At 36.0% G+C, this 17,075-nt stretch overlaps 1 protein-coding gene across 2 annotated transcripts; it reads left to right on the top strand.

Moving 5' to 3' along the window:
• Positions 1 to 4,159: 4,159 nt before the first annotated feature.
• On the top strand, positions 4,160 to 8,284 carry LOC109337882. 2 transcript variants are annotated; one of them, XM_019574963.1, is made up of 6 exons: positions 4,160 to 4,407; positions 5,004 to 5,744; positions 5,921 to 5,979; positions 6,422 to 6,550; positions 7,230 to 7,365; positions 7,909 to 8,284. In XM_019574963.1, the coding sequence occupies exons 2-6, from the start codon at positions 5,043 to 5,045 to the stop codon at positions 8,227 to 8,229; spliced, it is 1,347 nt and encodes a 448-aa protein (XP_019430508.1). In that variant the 5' UTR covers positions 4,160 to 4,407; positions 5,004 to 5,042; the 3' UTR covers positions 8,230 to 8,284. The 2 variants fall into 2 exon arrangements, with proteins under 2 accessions (XP_019430508.1, XP_019430506.1); XM_019574961.1 differs by having other exon boundaries at positions 4,161 to 4,407; positions 5,037 to 5,744.
• Positions 8,285 to 17,075: the final 8,791 nt, after the last annotated feature.

Genomic DNA, 17,075 nt, shown 5'->3' with positions numbered 1-17,075 from the left:
CGAGGTAACGAAGTATCGTGGTATGATTGGGTCTTTACTTTACTTAACTGCAAGTAGACCTGATATCATGTTCAGTGTATGCATGTGTGCGAGATATCAATCATCACCTAGAGAATCACACTATATAACTGTTAAAAGAATCATGAGATATCTAAAAGGAACTATTAACATGGGATTATGGTATCCTCGGGATGCCTCACTATCCTTGGTGGGTTATTCCGATTCCGATTTCGCCGGATGTAAATTGGATCGGAAAAGCACTAGTGGTACTTGTCACTTGTTGGGCAGTTCATTAGTAGCATGGCACAGCAAGAAGCAAGCCTGTGTTGCTTTGTCCACCGCCGAAGCGGAATACATTGCCGCTGGTGTGTGTTGCGCTCAAATCCTTTGGATGAAGCAGCAACTTAAGGACTTTGGTCTTAAACTCGAAAAGATCCCAATAAAATGCGATAATACAAGTGCCATTAACCTATCCAAGAATCCCGTTTTGCATTCTAGAACAAAGCATATAGAAATTAGACATCATTTTTTGCGTGATCATGTACAAAAAGGTGACTGCGTTCTTGAATTTGTGGAAACATCTAAACAGTTAGCAGATATTTTCACCAAGCCCCTTCCCAGGGATACTTTCTATGTTCTAAGGAGAGAACTAGGAATACTTGATGAACAATATCTTGTTTAAAATTGTTTAGTTGTTTGCATTAAATTGTCTTGCCTCTATATGCCTATGTGTTTCATGTTTAAATGATGTATGTTGAAAATGCAAAATTATATATCTTGATTAACTCTTTTTGTGATTATAAATATCTCGATTAATCCGTTGCAATGCATGCATGTGTCCTAAAAAGTCAAAGGTGTGAAAGGGTTCAAGTTCTTAGATTCAGTTTCCAAAAAAGTGGTGTTGAGTAGAGATGCAGTGTTTGATGAAGATTTCAAGCTGAAACAACCAGTTTTGGCAGAGGTGATGAGGCCAAATGGAGAGACTTTTGGATCAAATATGATTCTAGTGACTAATGAATCAGTTTAGGTGAATAAAGGCAAACCATACACTAGTTCAAGTCAAGAACATGATGATTCTGATGCGAAGAGTTCAGGTGTGCAGGAGTATCTACTTGCCAGAGATAGGAATAGACGTCATGTCAAACATCCAGAGAGATATGACTTGAGGATATGGCTTCAGTTGCTCTTCATATCAGTTCAGGAGATCCATGTAATTTTCAAGAGGCTATATCTAGGGGAAAGAACAATGGATGAGTGCCATGATGGAGAAGATGAAGTCTTTACACAATAACCAAAATTGGGAGCTTGTCCCGTTATCCCCAGAAAAGCGTGCAGTTGGGTCAAGTGGATGTATAAGAGGAACCCAACAACATGAGTAACAGAAGGGGTAAAGTTTAAGGCTCCTCTTGTAGCAAAAGGATAAAAGGTATTCACAATAGAAGGGGATAGACTACAATGAGACTTTTTCCCCAATCTATTAGGGTAGGATTTGCCTTGGTAGCTTGCCGAGATATGCACTTAGAATAAATGGATGTGAAGACTCTCTTTCTCCATGGTGAATTAGAGGAGAAAATTTACACGACACAACGAGAAGGTTTCAGTGTAGTTGGACAGAGTCACTTGGTTTGCAAGTTGAGGAAGTCTCTATACAGGTCAAAGCTATCTCCCAGACAATGGTACAAGCGGTTTGACACTTATATGTTGAAGCATGATTATAAATGTTGTGAGTATGTTTGTTGTATTTATATGAGAAGCCTTGATGATAACTCTTTTATTTTTCTGCTACTTAATGTTGATGCTATGTTGATGTTGCTATTCATTTGAGTGATATCAATAAACTGAAAGTCATGCTAGGTAAGGAATTTGACATGAAAGATTTAGGGGCTGGTGGGAAGATTCTTGAGATGGAGATTAACATGGATAGAGGAGCTGGAAAACTATGGCTTTCACAGAAAAGCTATGTTGAAAAGATCTTAGAGAGATTTGATATGAGCAATGCTAAAGTAGTAAGCACTTCGTTGGAAAATCACTTCAAGCTTTCCCTAGATTAGTGACCAAAGATAGATGAAGAGAAGAAGTACATGCAAAGGTTTCATATGCCAGTGGAGTAGGTTGTTTGATGTATGATATAGTTTGTACTAGACCGAACTTAGCAAAATCAGTTAGTCAAGTATGCAAGTACATGTCAAAACCAGGGAATCAACATTGTGAAGCAGTCAAATGGATTTAAGATATTTGAAGGAGACTACATGTCTTGATATCATGTTTGGTAGCAAACAGAGTAAGCCTTTAGATGTTGATAATGTTGATTCGGACTATGCAAGAGACTTGAATGATAGAACCTCCACAACAGGGTTTGTCTTCACCCTTGAAGATGAACCAATTATGTGGAGATCATCAGTTGAGTCCATTGTTACTATGTCCACAAATGAAGCAATGTACATGGCAACTGGTGAAACTTCTAAGGAAGCCTTATGGTTTATAAGTCTGGTAAATGAATTAGGCATTGAACAAGATGGAGTTTCGATGCATTGTGACAGTCAAAGTGTTATCTTCTTGATGTGAGATTTCATAGGATTAGAGAGTTGGTAGCTTGTGAGCAGATACTATTGCAGAAGGTCCACACTTCAGAAAATGAAGCTGATATGTTAACCAAGTCGGTTACCATAGACAAGTTCAGGCTTTGTCTGAGCTTGCTGAACATTCGCTGATGTTGGACTTTGAAGCCCCAACCTAATGGCGGAAGATGGAGTTTGATGATATTCATCAAAGTGGAGATTGTTGTGCAATGACTCATATATAATGGACCAGGCCTTTTGCCATCATAACAACAATACAAGTTATGGGCTTAGGCTGATGTAAATGGGTTGAGAAGAGGACTATATATTTATGTTATGTAAATCTAATGTAACAATGAGAACAATAATTAAACACAAATCTTAATTCTCTAATACATAATGGTAGCCTCTCAATACTCCCGGAGATGTACACATAATTGGTCGAACCTCATTACCAAATTTCTTGTATTATTCTCTCTTTTTAATAGTCTCTTTTACTATTTGATTGTTTACTTATTCCCAACAAAATGAGTTATAGAAAATATAAATTAGGGTAGGTTGGGTGATGTCTAGCAGGAAACGTAAACATGGAATAATCAAGAAAGGGACAAATATGTCTCTATAAGTAGTTGCAATAAGCTCATATATGGTGGCACATGTTTCCCATTTTTTTGGTAACAAAATATTGTTTTTTTTGGTACTATTAAAGGTATTCTTCACCCTTTTCCCTTTTGGGGTTCGTGGCTGTGTCTTGCAACAAGTGTTCTCAAGAGTTAAACCTTTAACCTTTTGATCATCCTAGAGATCTAACGAAACCTTACACTACTAGGCCAACACCTTTTTTTAGACCAACATCATAACCAAATATATATAAAGGTTGATTTGGCTTGGATTATTCCACATTCATAAACAAGGAAAAGTAGATAAATTCATAAACTTATGCATTTTGCTAGTCATTAGTTAACTACTATGAACTAATTTTTCTTCTTGAATAACCCTTAAAAATTTTGTTTTTGTAAAATTGGTCACATTATAAAAATAATATTAAATTACGAACAATTACAAATTCTCAATCGTACATTTTATTTTAATCTCGTCTCTTATATCTTTACAATAGTTTAAATGTTAAATGAATGAAATGGCAATGATATCATTAAAATAATTTTAATTTTGATTTTCATTTACTTTAAACTTTAAATGTTATATTACATTTTGTTTTAACTATTAATAATTTAATATTTTATTATATAGAGATTAAAACAATAATTAATTATAATAATATAACAATCGAGATTAAAACAATATATATGACAGAATTTTGTACTATTGTTAATTTAATATTATCTTTACACATCAAACAATTTCACAAATTTTTAATGTTTAAAATAATTAAGATGAAAAATAATTCAACTACTTAAAAATACATAAAGTTTAAATTTTTTATATATAATTTCCCTTAATAAATAATTTGTTTCAATATTAGATATAAATATTTTAGTTGACTGAAATAAATTGAGAGATAATTTAAGACACTCCATTTAGTAAATTGCTTTTATTGTTCAGGAAAAAGTTAGTAGTATGTATTGATGGAATGAAATAATTGTAGAGAGTAGATTCTAAGAGATATGGGTTTGACCACCGGGTAGTTTTGTCTCACCCCAATTTCCTTCTATTCACTGTTCTTTTTCCACTCAATAATTCACAGTTCCTACCAAAACCCAGAACTTTGAACTTTGAACCAACAAATTCTCAGTTTTTCTGTCTGAACGTTTCAATTTTTGTTATTTAATAATTGTGTTTTAAGGCCCCAGCTTCAGCAAGTAATCATGCTTTGCTCCAAATTCCGAAGGTACAAAAATTAGTGAAAACAAACAAACAAAAACTCTCATGCTTTTATGGTTGTAAAGTTTTTTTCTTTTTGGGTTCTTTTCCTTTCAATTGTAACTTGTAAGTTTCAACCTTTTTGGGTAATCCAAGTTTTTTGGATTTTTTGAACTCTAACAAACTGGGTTTCTTTGAAAATGTTCTAGATTTGTCAATTCAACTCAAAATTTGCATTTTGAGTTTGTATATCTGTGTATTCACCAGCCCTCTCCCCCTATAGAGTTTTATATATCTGCACAACTTTGTTCATGTAGGGAGCTATAGCAATAATTTTCTTTAAGCTTTCATTATTTCTTTTAAGCAGTGAACCCATGATCTTGAAATGCAAATTTTCATTTAATTTAATTTTATATTCATTCCTATGATACATAAAATTGTTGACTCTATAGCTGTAATTCTTTTGTATTATGAATCTTTTTACTTTCATTACAATTTATGAAAAACTGTAGGGTTTCTTCTGATTATTGCTCGTTCGTTGATTCAACCCTATTGGTATAGGGTTTAGGGTTTAGAATTTAATGTTATTTATGTGAAATTATGAACTGTTTATTTTGTTCGTAATTATAACATTTCCTCAACATGCTTCAATCATAGGCATTAATGTCATTTGTCTGCGGGCTTCCTTTACTTGAGTGTGTTTATTTTGTGGGCTGTGCTCGTTGGATTTGGAAAAGATGTCTGTACACTGCAGGCTACGAGAGTGAAAACTGGGGCCTGGCTACTTCAGAAGAATTCGAGCCTGTACCTCGAATGTGCCGCCTAATCTTAGCTGTCTATGAAGACGATATTCATAACCCCGTATGGGCTCCTCCAGGAGGTTATGGCATTAATCCTGATTGGGTTATCTTAAAAAAAGACTATGATCAAAACCAAGGTCGTGTTACTCCATACATGATATACCTTGATCATGATCATGCCGAAATTATACTAGCTGTTAGGGGACTCAATTTGGCAAAGGAAAGTGATTATGCAGTTTTGCTTGATAACAAACTGGGACAGGCGGAATTTCATGGTGGTTATGTTCATAATGGGTTATTGAAGGCAGCAGGCTGGGTTTTTGATGCAGAGTGTGAGATTCTCAAGAAGCTAGTAGCCGAAAATCCAACTTATATGCTGGTATTTAGTGGGCACTCCCTAGGAGCTGGAGTGGTGGCATTATTAACATTGCTAGCGATTCAAAATCGAGACAATTTGGGGATACCGAGGAACAAGATAAGATGCTTTGCGCTAGCTCCTACTCGGTGCATGTCTCTCAATTTGGCTGTAAGATATGCGGACGTTATCAATTCTGTCGTGCTCCAGGTTGGAGAGTCTTCTCTTGTTCTGAATTTAATCCAATTTATTCTATTATTAATTATCATTTCTATAGAAGAGTACATATCTAGCGCATCCTATCCAATATTATCCATCAGTGTATTAGTTCTGTAACCATTTACTATGACAGCGATGATGATTTTTTCTGGTTGATAATTAACCAGGATGATTTTTTGCCCCGGACAACCACTGCTCTAGAAGATGTCTTCAAGTCTCTTTTCTGGTAATTTTTTTTATGTTTTCCTTACCTTTAACTACCATATATACATATTGTCGTAATATTTAAGGCATCAAAGACAAATTTTACTAAGCCAGCAGAGAGCAAACAGTGTGAAGGGATTCAAGTGTGCATGTATTATCATGGAATTATTAAAAGTTAAAACTATTCATTCAAATCAGAGAATCGAACACCAGATCTCTTGTACATCTACGTATTACCATTAGTTAAATTTGATAGTGGAAGACTCTTTCCATGGCATTAGAGAAATGTCATTCGTAAGAGGTACATATACTTTTCCGTGAAGCATGATATATTAAATTAATAGTACTATCCACAGGAAAGAAGTCTTTCAAATTTCCATGCATATGCAGTGGATTAGTAGTTAAGTACATTTCAGCCTTTGCTTTGAAGATGTGATACAAAGTTTGTTATCCTTTCTTGGCAGTTTGCCCTGTTTATTGTGTCTAATGTGCATAAAGGATACTTGCACACTGGAGGAGAAGATGCTTAGAGATCCCAGGCGTCTATATGCACCTGGTCGTCTCTATCACATCGTGGAGCGAAAGCCCTTCAGGTTATTTAAAACATTCTACAAAAAGCCACAATTTTTTGTTGCTCTTCGGTAAATGCTTTTAACTTTTTCTGCTACTTGTAATTACAGAAACTTGCAGCTTCTGTGTATTAAGGTTGTATCTATACTTTTTTAAATATAGAGAAGACATAACTATACACGTAATTAGAGAGTGAGCCTTGGTGCAATAGTAAGGTTGCTTGCCTTAATGCCTTGCGACCTGGAGGTCATGAGTTCAAATCCTGGAAATAACCTATTTTCTTGCAAGGATAAAACTACATACATCTATCCTCCCCAGACTCCACTAGGAAGAGCCTCACGCACTGGGTTGACCTTTTTTTAGAGAGGACAAAAGTTATATAAATTTTTCCGCAAATTTCAATAGAATTTGTATCTAGAGTTAACTTTGGTAGAATGTTCTATATTCCCTATTTGTGAAAATGTGTACCTCATTATACCTTTAATATCATTTATGAAACACATTACTAGAAAATGAGTTATTGAGAATTAAAAGAAGCCCGCCTACCTTTATAATTTATGGCTTGCTGCATGCATTTATGTTGATTTTTTTATCGTCCACAACATGCATGTGTAAGTATATCAAGTAGTTGAGCTCAGCATGTAGAATACTATTTAAGCCATATCCACCAATGATTTGGAGTATAACCTCTTCTGGTTGCAGGACAGGAAGATTTCCACCTGTTGTTAGGACAGCAGTACCCGTCGACGGGAGGTTTGAGCATATAATTCTTTCTTGTAATGCAACTGCTGACCATGCCATCATTTGGATAGAGCGAGAATCCCAACAGGCTCTTGATGTAAGCTACTAGCTTCTCTCAGTACTAGAGCTATCCACCAAAACAGTGTATATAAACTACGCAATTCTTAGCCAACCTGTCCTTGAAATCTTATGACTTGGTCCTTTTTTTTAGCTAAGTTCTGTGAGTGTGTATTTCAGTTTCTATTATTTAGTGTTATTTTATGGTGCCATAGCACCACCTGCGACACAGCCATTATTTGAGAAATTTTAGAAAACCACATTGAAATATTTCATTGAATTCATTCTTGAAATTTATCGGTGCATCTTGTTCTTTCCCTAACTTTTGCAAGCATTGACCCTTTTCATCAGTATAGGAAAGTCTTTTGGCAGATACTGATGACTGTATTCTTTAAATTTTTAAGTTGTTCTTAAGTTGAAATATTTCTACTGTAATACTTCCATTGTTATTAATTATCAATTGATTATAGTAATTAATTGATATTTCATATATGGTAATTTTCTATATATACCCGTGTAAACTCATCTATATTGACTTAGTTATGTTTACATCAGTATAAACCTTTTATATTTCTTGCATCAGTTAATGCAAGAGAAAGATCGGCATATGGAGATTCCAACAGAGCAGAAGATGGAGCGGAATAAATCGCTAGCTCGAGACCACAGTGATGAGTACCGGGCAGCCCTTCAGAGGGCAATTGCTTTAGATATTCCTCAAGCATATTCACCTTTGTCATATGGAACATTTAATGAAGTTGATGTTGGGGAGGTTTCTGAAAGATCAAGTGGCCAAGGCTCTTCCATGTCTAATAAGAAACAAACAGAGAATTGGAATGAATTTGTTGGGCGCTTATTTGATGTGGATGACTCAGGTCATATGGTGTTCAAAAAGACATTTCTGTAAAAAAAAATATTTCTATCCAGCTTAATAAAGCATAATTTTCTTCTTGCTTTCTCTCCTTTTTATTATATATTTTTTGGACAACAGAAAGAATTCTTTGATTTATAATTATCACCCATTTTAGTTCATTATGATGTTACTACCATATAGGTTCAACTTGGTCATTGTGAATTTTCTAGTTTATTGGTCTGGGTAGTGAGAAGGCTCTAATGGACAACCATCTATTATGTTGGTAGATTGTATAGCCTTTACCCTTTAGTAACTTTTTTCTTATCTTTAGAGTTTCAAGTCATACATGCACATGTAAGAGAAGTAAATTGCCTTATGACTTAGATTACTGTTGGTGATGGGAAATGTGATCCCAAAATCAGAATGTATGTCCAGATACAGGAAGAAATAGCTGGCTACTCTAGGCATAATGTGCTTCTAGCTGTGCCAAATGAAGTGCTCAAAATTGATGCTTGATATTTATTTTGCTGCACTTTCAATTGTGTCTATCACACTCTTTTTAGAACCATAAGCAAATGCAACTTGCTGCCTAGAACCTGAAGCATATGCTCTTTAGTGCCTTGTTTGTTGTCTAGTCAGTGTTGATGGCTCACCAGTCCCAACCGCACTAGAAACAGCCCTCCCCAAGTAAAGATATTGTCAAGAAATACATATTCATCCTCTTCAACCACTTCTCCATCTTCACCTACTCTTCCTGTCAGCCACTCATTACAACAATCATCAATGTCGTTTAGCTTAATGACATAAGTTAAATCATGGAAGTTAAACTATTCTTTAAGTGTTTGTTTGTACTTGACAAAAATCAAATCTTGCAATTTCTGATGCTCAAGTTTGCTCCTCTTCTTTGTATGAATCTGTTTTTTTATTTATAGAAAAGAATGTTAGTTTCATTTTCACACTTTACAAAGTAAAATCATTTAAAATCTAATACTTAGCTACTTACTTGCTCAAAAGTAGTCCAATTACATTCACATCCAGATGAACTACAAGTTAAGTTCAACACCTTCTTTATATTTTTTCTCAAATTTGGAACATGTATTCAATAATTGTTCCACCACTTAGCAGGATGCTAATTATCTATTTGTCTTATGGTTGCCTTCAAGCTAAAGGTTCTGGTAGATCTTCTATAAGAACTTAACTAATTACTAGCTTTATCAACTTCTTATACATTAAGACAAACTCTATCAATGCACTGATACAATCCTAGAGTAATTTCAGAATCATTGTCCATTTCTTCTGGGTTCTTATAGTAACGTTTGGGATCAAAGAAATGTCTAGCAGCATGCAATAGATGATAAAGTTGACATTGCCATCTTTTATCAATGATATCAAAAAGATCATTGTAATTCTTTTCATCACATTTGGAAAGCCCTATCATAGTTTCTTTCACCCTATCTATTGCCTCACATATGTAACCCATGGCAGGATATTTCTTATTATCAACCAACCACAATAAGTTGACAAGTGCCCCTATGGCCTTGAGACAATAGATTATATCACTCCAAAATGATTGAAAATCACAATGTCAAATGCCCTTTCCCCTTTGCATATTTAGTTGCATTAGAATTCAAGAATTAACCAATTTTGATCATGCAACCTATGCAACATGAGGACATTAGTAGCAAATCTAGTAACTCCAGCTCTAACTAATTTTATCTTCTTAGTGAATTTTGTCATTGTGTGGTTGTAGATGAAGCTTACAAGAGAAGAACTACTTTGTATTGTTCTTTTGACTCTTTCATGTTTTTCAATATCTTCAGGCATTAAATACACACAATGTGCGATACATGGAGTCCAAAAGATGTGTCATCTTCTTGCTTCTAAATATTTACTCGCCAACACATAGTTGTTACCATTGTTAGTCACACCCTGCACAACATTTTCTTCTCCAATCTCTCAAATAAATGTTGGAATTTGTTGAAAGAATGATGTTTTGAAGTGAAATGAAAAAACTCACTAGTCCCACTTTGCTTGGAGGAGGGAAGTTGAAAGGCTTTATAAGCCTTACGTTGGGGCCCAACATTCTTTTTGATAAAATATTTATTTATTTATTAATTAATTAACTTAATTTTATGGAGTCTTTTGGGATTGGACCGTATGTTGACCAAGTCAACACACACATGCAACAAGGAAAGAGTCGTTGGAAGAGATTTCAGTCATTATGGTAGATCCGTTGGTAATAGAGCCATTGGTAATAGAGCCATTGGTAATAGAGTTGTTGGTGAAAGAGCCGTTAGAGAGCCGTTGGAGGCCTCAGGCTATAAATAGAGGCTTCTTCCCTCATTATAATTTGCACCAAGTTGAAGGCATTTACCTCTCAACTTCTCTTTCTCCCCCTTATTTTTTGTCGACGCATTTCTGGCAACCTTATCCCTCTTTCTTTCTGTGACACTTGAGAAATGGCACAGGCAGTCAAAGTGGGAATTTCGAGAATTGATACTGGTAGTCAGTATTGTGGAGAAAGAATTGGCACGGGTAGCCATACCATGTGAATTAAAGAATTGACATTGGTAGCCATATTGTAGGTGTATTCGAGAGAAATTGTTATAGTGCAGTAAGAAATCGTATAACAGAGAACTAGATTGTTTTATCATGGGGACGACATGATTGATAGTTTGCTTGCGCAATTTTAGCAGTACCATGAAACGTCTTAAAGAGAGCGATCTGGTCGTGACTAAGCCAATAACGATTATTTCATGCCATTCAGAATTGTTGCGAGCTACGGTAACAACAATTTTAAGATGTTTCTACTGTAATGACATTCGTAGATAATGTTAATGGACCGAATATCTATAACCTGAACAAGCCATTTTGGGTTAGAAATAGAACCTAGAAGAAGTAAGAGAACAATGACTACTAGAGAGTATGAACTTGATTATATGGTCTATACATTGGAAGAGGATCCATCAACTCTCCAAGAAGCTTTGACTTCTCTATATGTTGATTTGTGGCAAGAGGCCATAAATGACGAAATGAATTCTCTAGAATCTAACAAGACTTTACATTTAGCTTACTTGCATCCTGGTTGCAAACCTATTGGTTGTAAGTGGATATTGAAAGAGAAACTGAAACCTGATGGCACAATGGATAAATACAAGGCTCACCTTGTAGCTAAGAGTTTCAGGCAAAGGCAGAATGTAGATTTCTTTGACACCTTTTCACCTGTTACTGGAATAACATCCATTAGAGTACTAATTTCGCTCGCTGCGATAAATAATTTATTAGTACATCAAATGGATGTCAAGATTGTTGTCTTAAATGGTTATTTGGAAGAAGAAATCTTTATGGAACAACCTGAAGGTTTTGTAATACATGGGCAAGAAAATAATGTTTGCAAGTTAGATAAGTCATTGTATGCTCTTAAGCAAGCACCTAAGCAGTGACATGAAAAGTTTAACGACTTAATGATCTAGAATGAGTTTAAGGTGAATGAAAGTGACAAATACATTTATTACAAATCAGAAAACGATATTTGCACTATCATATATCTCTATGTAGACGACCTACTCATATTTGGTTCCAACATTCATGTCCAACATTCATGTTGTGAATAATGTGAAATCATTGTTGTGTAACAACTTTGATATGAAAGACCTTGGAGAGACAAGTGTAATCCTTGGTATAAAAATTACTAGGTCAAAAGAAGGAATTTATTTGGATCAATCTCACTATGTGGAAAAGATCTTAAAGAATATAAATACTTTGACTGTAAACCTTCTATCACACCATATGATCCAAGTGTAAAACTTTTTAAGAACACTAGTGAAGGTGTAAGGCAAGCTGAGTATGCTAGTATCATTGGTAGCCTTCGATATGCCACTGATTACACTAGACCCGACATTGCCTATGTTGTGGGATTATTATGCAGGTTTACCAGTAGACCTAGTATGGAGAATTGGCATGCTATAGAAATGGGTAATGAGATACCTTAAGAAAACAATGTACTTTGGATTACATTACCATAGGTTTCCAGCTGTCCTAGAAGGATTCGGCGATGCTGATTCGAACACTCTTCCAGATGATTCCAAAGTAACCAGTGACTATATATTTAGCATAACTAGTGGGGCTGTTTCTTGGAAGTCAAATAAACAGACTATTTTGACTCAATCCACTATGGAAGCTGACATGATAGCACTAGCAACAACTAGTGAAAAAGCAAGTTGGCTGAGAAGTTTGCTTGTAGAGATTCCCCTATAGGAAAAACTGATTCTAGTTATGTTGATCCATTGTGATAGAACCGCAACTATTGCAAAAATTGAGAACCGCTTTTATAACGGTAAGAAATGGAAAATTTGTCGTAAGCACAACACTATTAGAGAGTTACTCTCTACAGGAGCTGCTAGAGTGGATCATGTACGCACTGAGAATAACTTAGCAGATCTTTTGACAAAAGGACTAGCTAGAGAGAAAGTGCATAATACTTCTCATAGTATAAGACTATTTCCCTTAGAACGATGATCACTCATGATGATAATTCGACCTAACTGACTGGAGATCCCAAGAAATAGGTTCAATGGGTAATAACAAGTCGTGAAGTGATATGAGAATGAACATGTTATAAAATTATGAGAAGCATGATTCCTACAATATATTTAAGGATGAGTTAAACTCTTAATGAGATCTATACTCTAATTTGAGTGGAGTACCTAGGCTACAGGAGTACTCTTGATAGACTCACTTATGTGAATGTGGAAGTGTGGCCGCTTCCTATGAAACTTTGGGGCATAAATTTATAGAGCGTTCACTATACTGGGATAAACATGCATTTGAAAAGGTTGTGTGTGGTTTGATGCCGGAGATAGAGTTCAAGACTACGAGTCTCTCTAGTAAAATTTGGATTCTTATTCACTATGCAAAGGTTCAAGTTGCATGACACCTTTGTTTATACACAATCTTATTGAGACCACAGAAATTCCCGGAAATCGTTTTTTAATTTCAAGTGGGGGATTGCTGGAATTTGTTGAAAGAATGATGTTTTGAAGTGAAATGAAAAAATTCACTAGTCCCACTTTGCGTGGAGGAGGGAATTTGAAAGGCTTTATAAGCCTTAAGTTGTGGCACAACATTCTTTTTAATAAAATATTTATTTATATATTTAATTTTTTGGGGCCTTTTGGGCTTGAACCGTGTGTTGACCAAGTCAACACATACATACAACAAGGAAAGAGTCGTTGGAAGATATCACGACCATTATGGTAGAACCATTGGTAATAGAGCCGCTGATAATAGAGTTGTTGGTGAAGGAGCCGTTAGAGAGTTGTTGGAGGCCTCAGACTATAAATAGAGGCCTCATTCCATCATTATAATTTGTACCAAGTTGAAGGTGTTTACCTCTCAACTTCTCTTTCTCCCCCCTTATATTCCGCCGACGCATTTCCGACAACCTTCTCCATCTTTCTTTCTATGACACTTGAGAATTGGCACAGACAGCCAAAGTGGAAATTTCGAGAACTGACACTGGTAGTCAGTATTGTGGAAAAGGAATTGGCACAGGTAGTCATACTGTGGGAATTCGAGAATTGACACTAGTAGCCATATTGTGGGTGTTTTCGAGAGCGATTCTTACAATGCAGTAAGAAATCGTATAACAGAGAATTGGGCTGTTTTATCCTGGGGATGACATGGTTGATAGTTTGCTAGCACAATTTTAGCAGTACCAGAAAACGTCTTAAAGAGAGCGACCTGGTCGTGACTCAACCAATAACAATTATTTCGTGCCATTCAAAATTGTTGCGAGCTACGGTAACAACAATAAAATAAGCCAAGAGTTCAACTACCTTATCTTCTATCTTCATGTACCCATTAGCATCAACACTTTTTACAAACTTAGTCCTACGTGGACAATTGAGCATGAAGTTGATGAACGTCCTACACTTTTATCATTCCAAGCATTAGACTTGATTGGACAAATGAGATTGCGCGCCTATTATATGTGGCTTCATCATCTCCTTTGTGAGCTCAAATTCGTTTTGTAACAATGGAACCCTCAACTCATGATAAGTTAGAAGCTTTAGGTTTTGACCATAATTGACAACAACATCGATCATTTTACTGAAGCTCCTATCACTCACAACATTAAAAGGAATTCCACACTTATAAAAGAACCTGACTATAAACTGAACATTAATTGCTCTTGATTCGTTGTCAATATCATCATTCATACGTGATTTCTTTGGAGCTTTCCGATAAATTAAGTCCATGGGCTTTTTGTAGATTTTGCTCTCTTGGCAGTCTTCGTAGATTCAGCTGCAGGCTGTTTTATGGCAATCAAATCACTAATTTCTTGCATTTATGCCTTTGCATCAATACAACCATGTAAATGACCATAAATTGTATATCTATCAGTTTTTTTCTTCTATAAAAGCATCCATAATTTGTTGTTTTATGTTTGCTAGAATTTCCTTGCAATTACTTACATCTCTTGCAATTACTTAAATCAGAAAACCCTAATAAAACTAACAATAACAAAATAAGGAAAAACTAGACTTTTTCCATCTAAAAAATAGGGTTACACACTTTCACTTACCTTAAACCTCTACCAGCTTCTAGACTGCAAAATGGAGGTAGACCAGAGTGCAATGTCAAATTGCACAGCTAACCACCATTTTGTCATGAGGAGGGGCCGACAACCTCCTCAACAACCTCCTCAACAACATTATTGTACCACTATAGCGTGCGATTGACTACACATATGACTAAATATGCTTAAGCTATAGTGATGTGAAATATTTTTAGTGGTTAGTAGGATAATTATATTGATTGGTTATTGAATGAGATAATGCATATATACTCTCATTCTATATACATGAAGATCAATACCAACTTTCCCTGTTGTGAGAAAAGACAGTGATCAAACTTGAGAACCTTGCCTTAATTCATTATTCAAGCAAAAATGGTAGGTGCACAACACTATAGATACATAATTATTATGTAAATGTGCATAAAATTATGTGAAACTTTCATGAGATTGTAATGATCACAAATGATATGTGTATGTGAGTAATCTTATTATTATTCAAGTAGCCTTAAAAGAGCATGTGCGTATCTTCCACTATTCATGTATTAATGATCAATGAACCATTAACTCTGAAATAAAAGTAATACACATAAATAATGGATGATAGATGACAATATGAATGTACATCCATTGAACTCAAACAAGATTCAATGTCATGTATGTTGACGGGGTTAACTCTGTCCTCCACTTTCACATGATGTTCTACAACCTTCTACTGAAGATATCAGAAGATGGTTTGAGGTTTAAAATCCTTCAACACTGTACGTTTTACATGTGTATAAGGAGAATGGGCTTTGGACAATGGATTTGCCTTTTATTTTCGTGGCTCACCTTATCTCTTATGAACTAATCAAAATCATCTCTCTCTCTCTTCACCACTATTGAAACTCATCTCTTCTCTTCTTTCTCTATCTCAAATAGTAGAAACTCATCATTCTATCCAAAATATAACTATACTCAAACTACTCATCCTATTGCAAATCATTGTTTCCCAACACATCATGCCACTAAGGTATGAGGTATGACTAAGGTAACATATGTTACGCCTCACCATTTTCCATCACCATTGTTGTACCTTTGACCCATTCGAAGGTAGTTATTATGTTTTAGACATGGTTGAAACGTGTGTCTCTCTTCATGTGTAGGAGAGGTACCATTTTCTATCAACTAGAAATTTTTTATTTTTTTTAAAGAATTATGCCTTTTCATTTCCCATCACCATTTTTGTTCCCATGGACTCATTCAGAGGCAAGTTATTATGTTTCAGATATGGATGAAACATGGGAGTCTTTGTATGTTCACTATGTATGAGAGGTACCATTTTGTATCAATTGGAAAGTTTTTTATTTTTTAAAACAATTACGTCTTTTCGTTACCCCGCACCATTTTTGTATCCACAGACCTATTCAGAGGTAAGTTATCATATTTCAGACATTGGTGAAACATAAAAGTCTCTCTATGTTCACTATGTATGAGTTGTATCACTTTATCTCATCTGGATTTTTTTTTAAAAATATGCATGTTCATTCTCCCTCATTGTTCTTTATTAGAACGCAAAGATGCGGACAGTGGTTGATCAGATGTTGATGAAGGGGTGGAAAGTAGTCGTCAAGCAGCAGGAGGAAGTAGGAGAGCTGGACCCGCCGGTCGGTGGAGGTACCTGAAAAGGTTCTCCGACAATCAAGTCAGTGTATGAACTTAGTGAGTGAATAGTGAAGACAAATATCAATAGAGTGAGTAATGCTAGAGAGTGAAGAGATTAAGATACTTCCTGTTGGTGGAGATCCCTATTTATAGAAGGGAGAGTTGACATTGGGCTCTTGGCTGGTGGTGCGACGCGTGGCCGACCAAAGGTGTTGTCAGGAGTTTCTTTTCCCGTGTCAGGCGGTCTGCTAGGACCGTACACTGTGCCATTCTTGTCTTCTAGCCTGTGGTTGGTTTGGTACCCGTTCTGCAACCCGTCTGTTGTGCTGGCAGGTAGGTTGGTGGAGTACGGAAAACATACTGTCTCTTGGGTCAACTCTGGTGGTCCCAACAAGTGGGGCCCACCTCGGCGACCAAGCATGAGACCTTTGGTTCACCGGGTAGGAACAGTTACCCCCAGTCTGCCAGGATGCTGGGCGATTATGCTGGGAGACTTGATACGAGCTTTGTTTGATTTGGGTGAGAGATCTGCCTTGGCGACCAAGTTTGTGACTTCGTTGGGCGAGCTTGTGGGGAGGCGGTACCCTCTTCAGGGCGGACCGTCCGCATGAGGTTCGGCGACCTGAGGTTGAAAGGGCGTTGATTGAGTTGGCCTGGGCGTCGGGCGAGGCATGTTACG

Source organism: Lupinus angustifolius, unplaced genomic scaffold (assembly GCF_001865875.1).
Source record: "Lupinus angustifolius cultivar Tanjil unplaced genomic scaffold, LupAngTanjil_v1.0 Scaffold_14_27, whole genome shotgun sequence".
NCBI lineage: Eukaryota > Viridiplantae > Streptophyta > Magnoliopsida > Fabales > Fabaceae > Lupinus > Lupinus angustifolius.
This window is presented reverse-complemented; position numbering and strand designations above follow the sequence as displayed.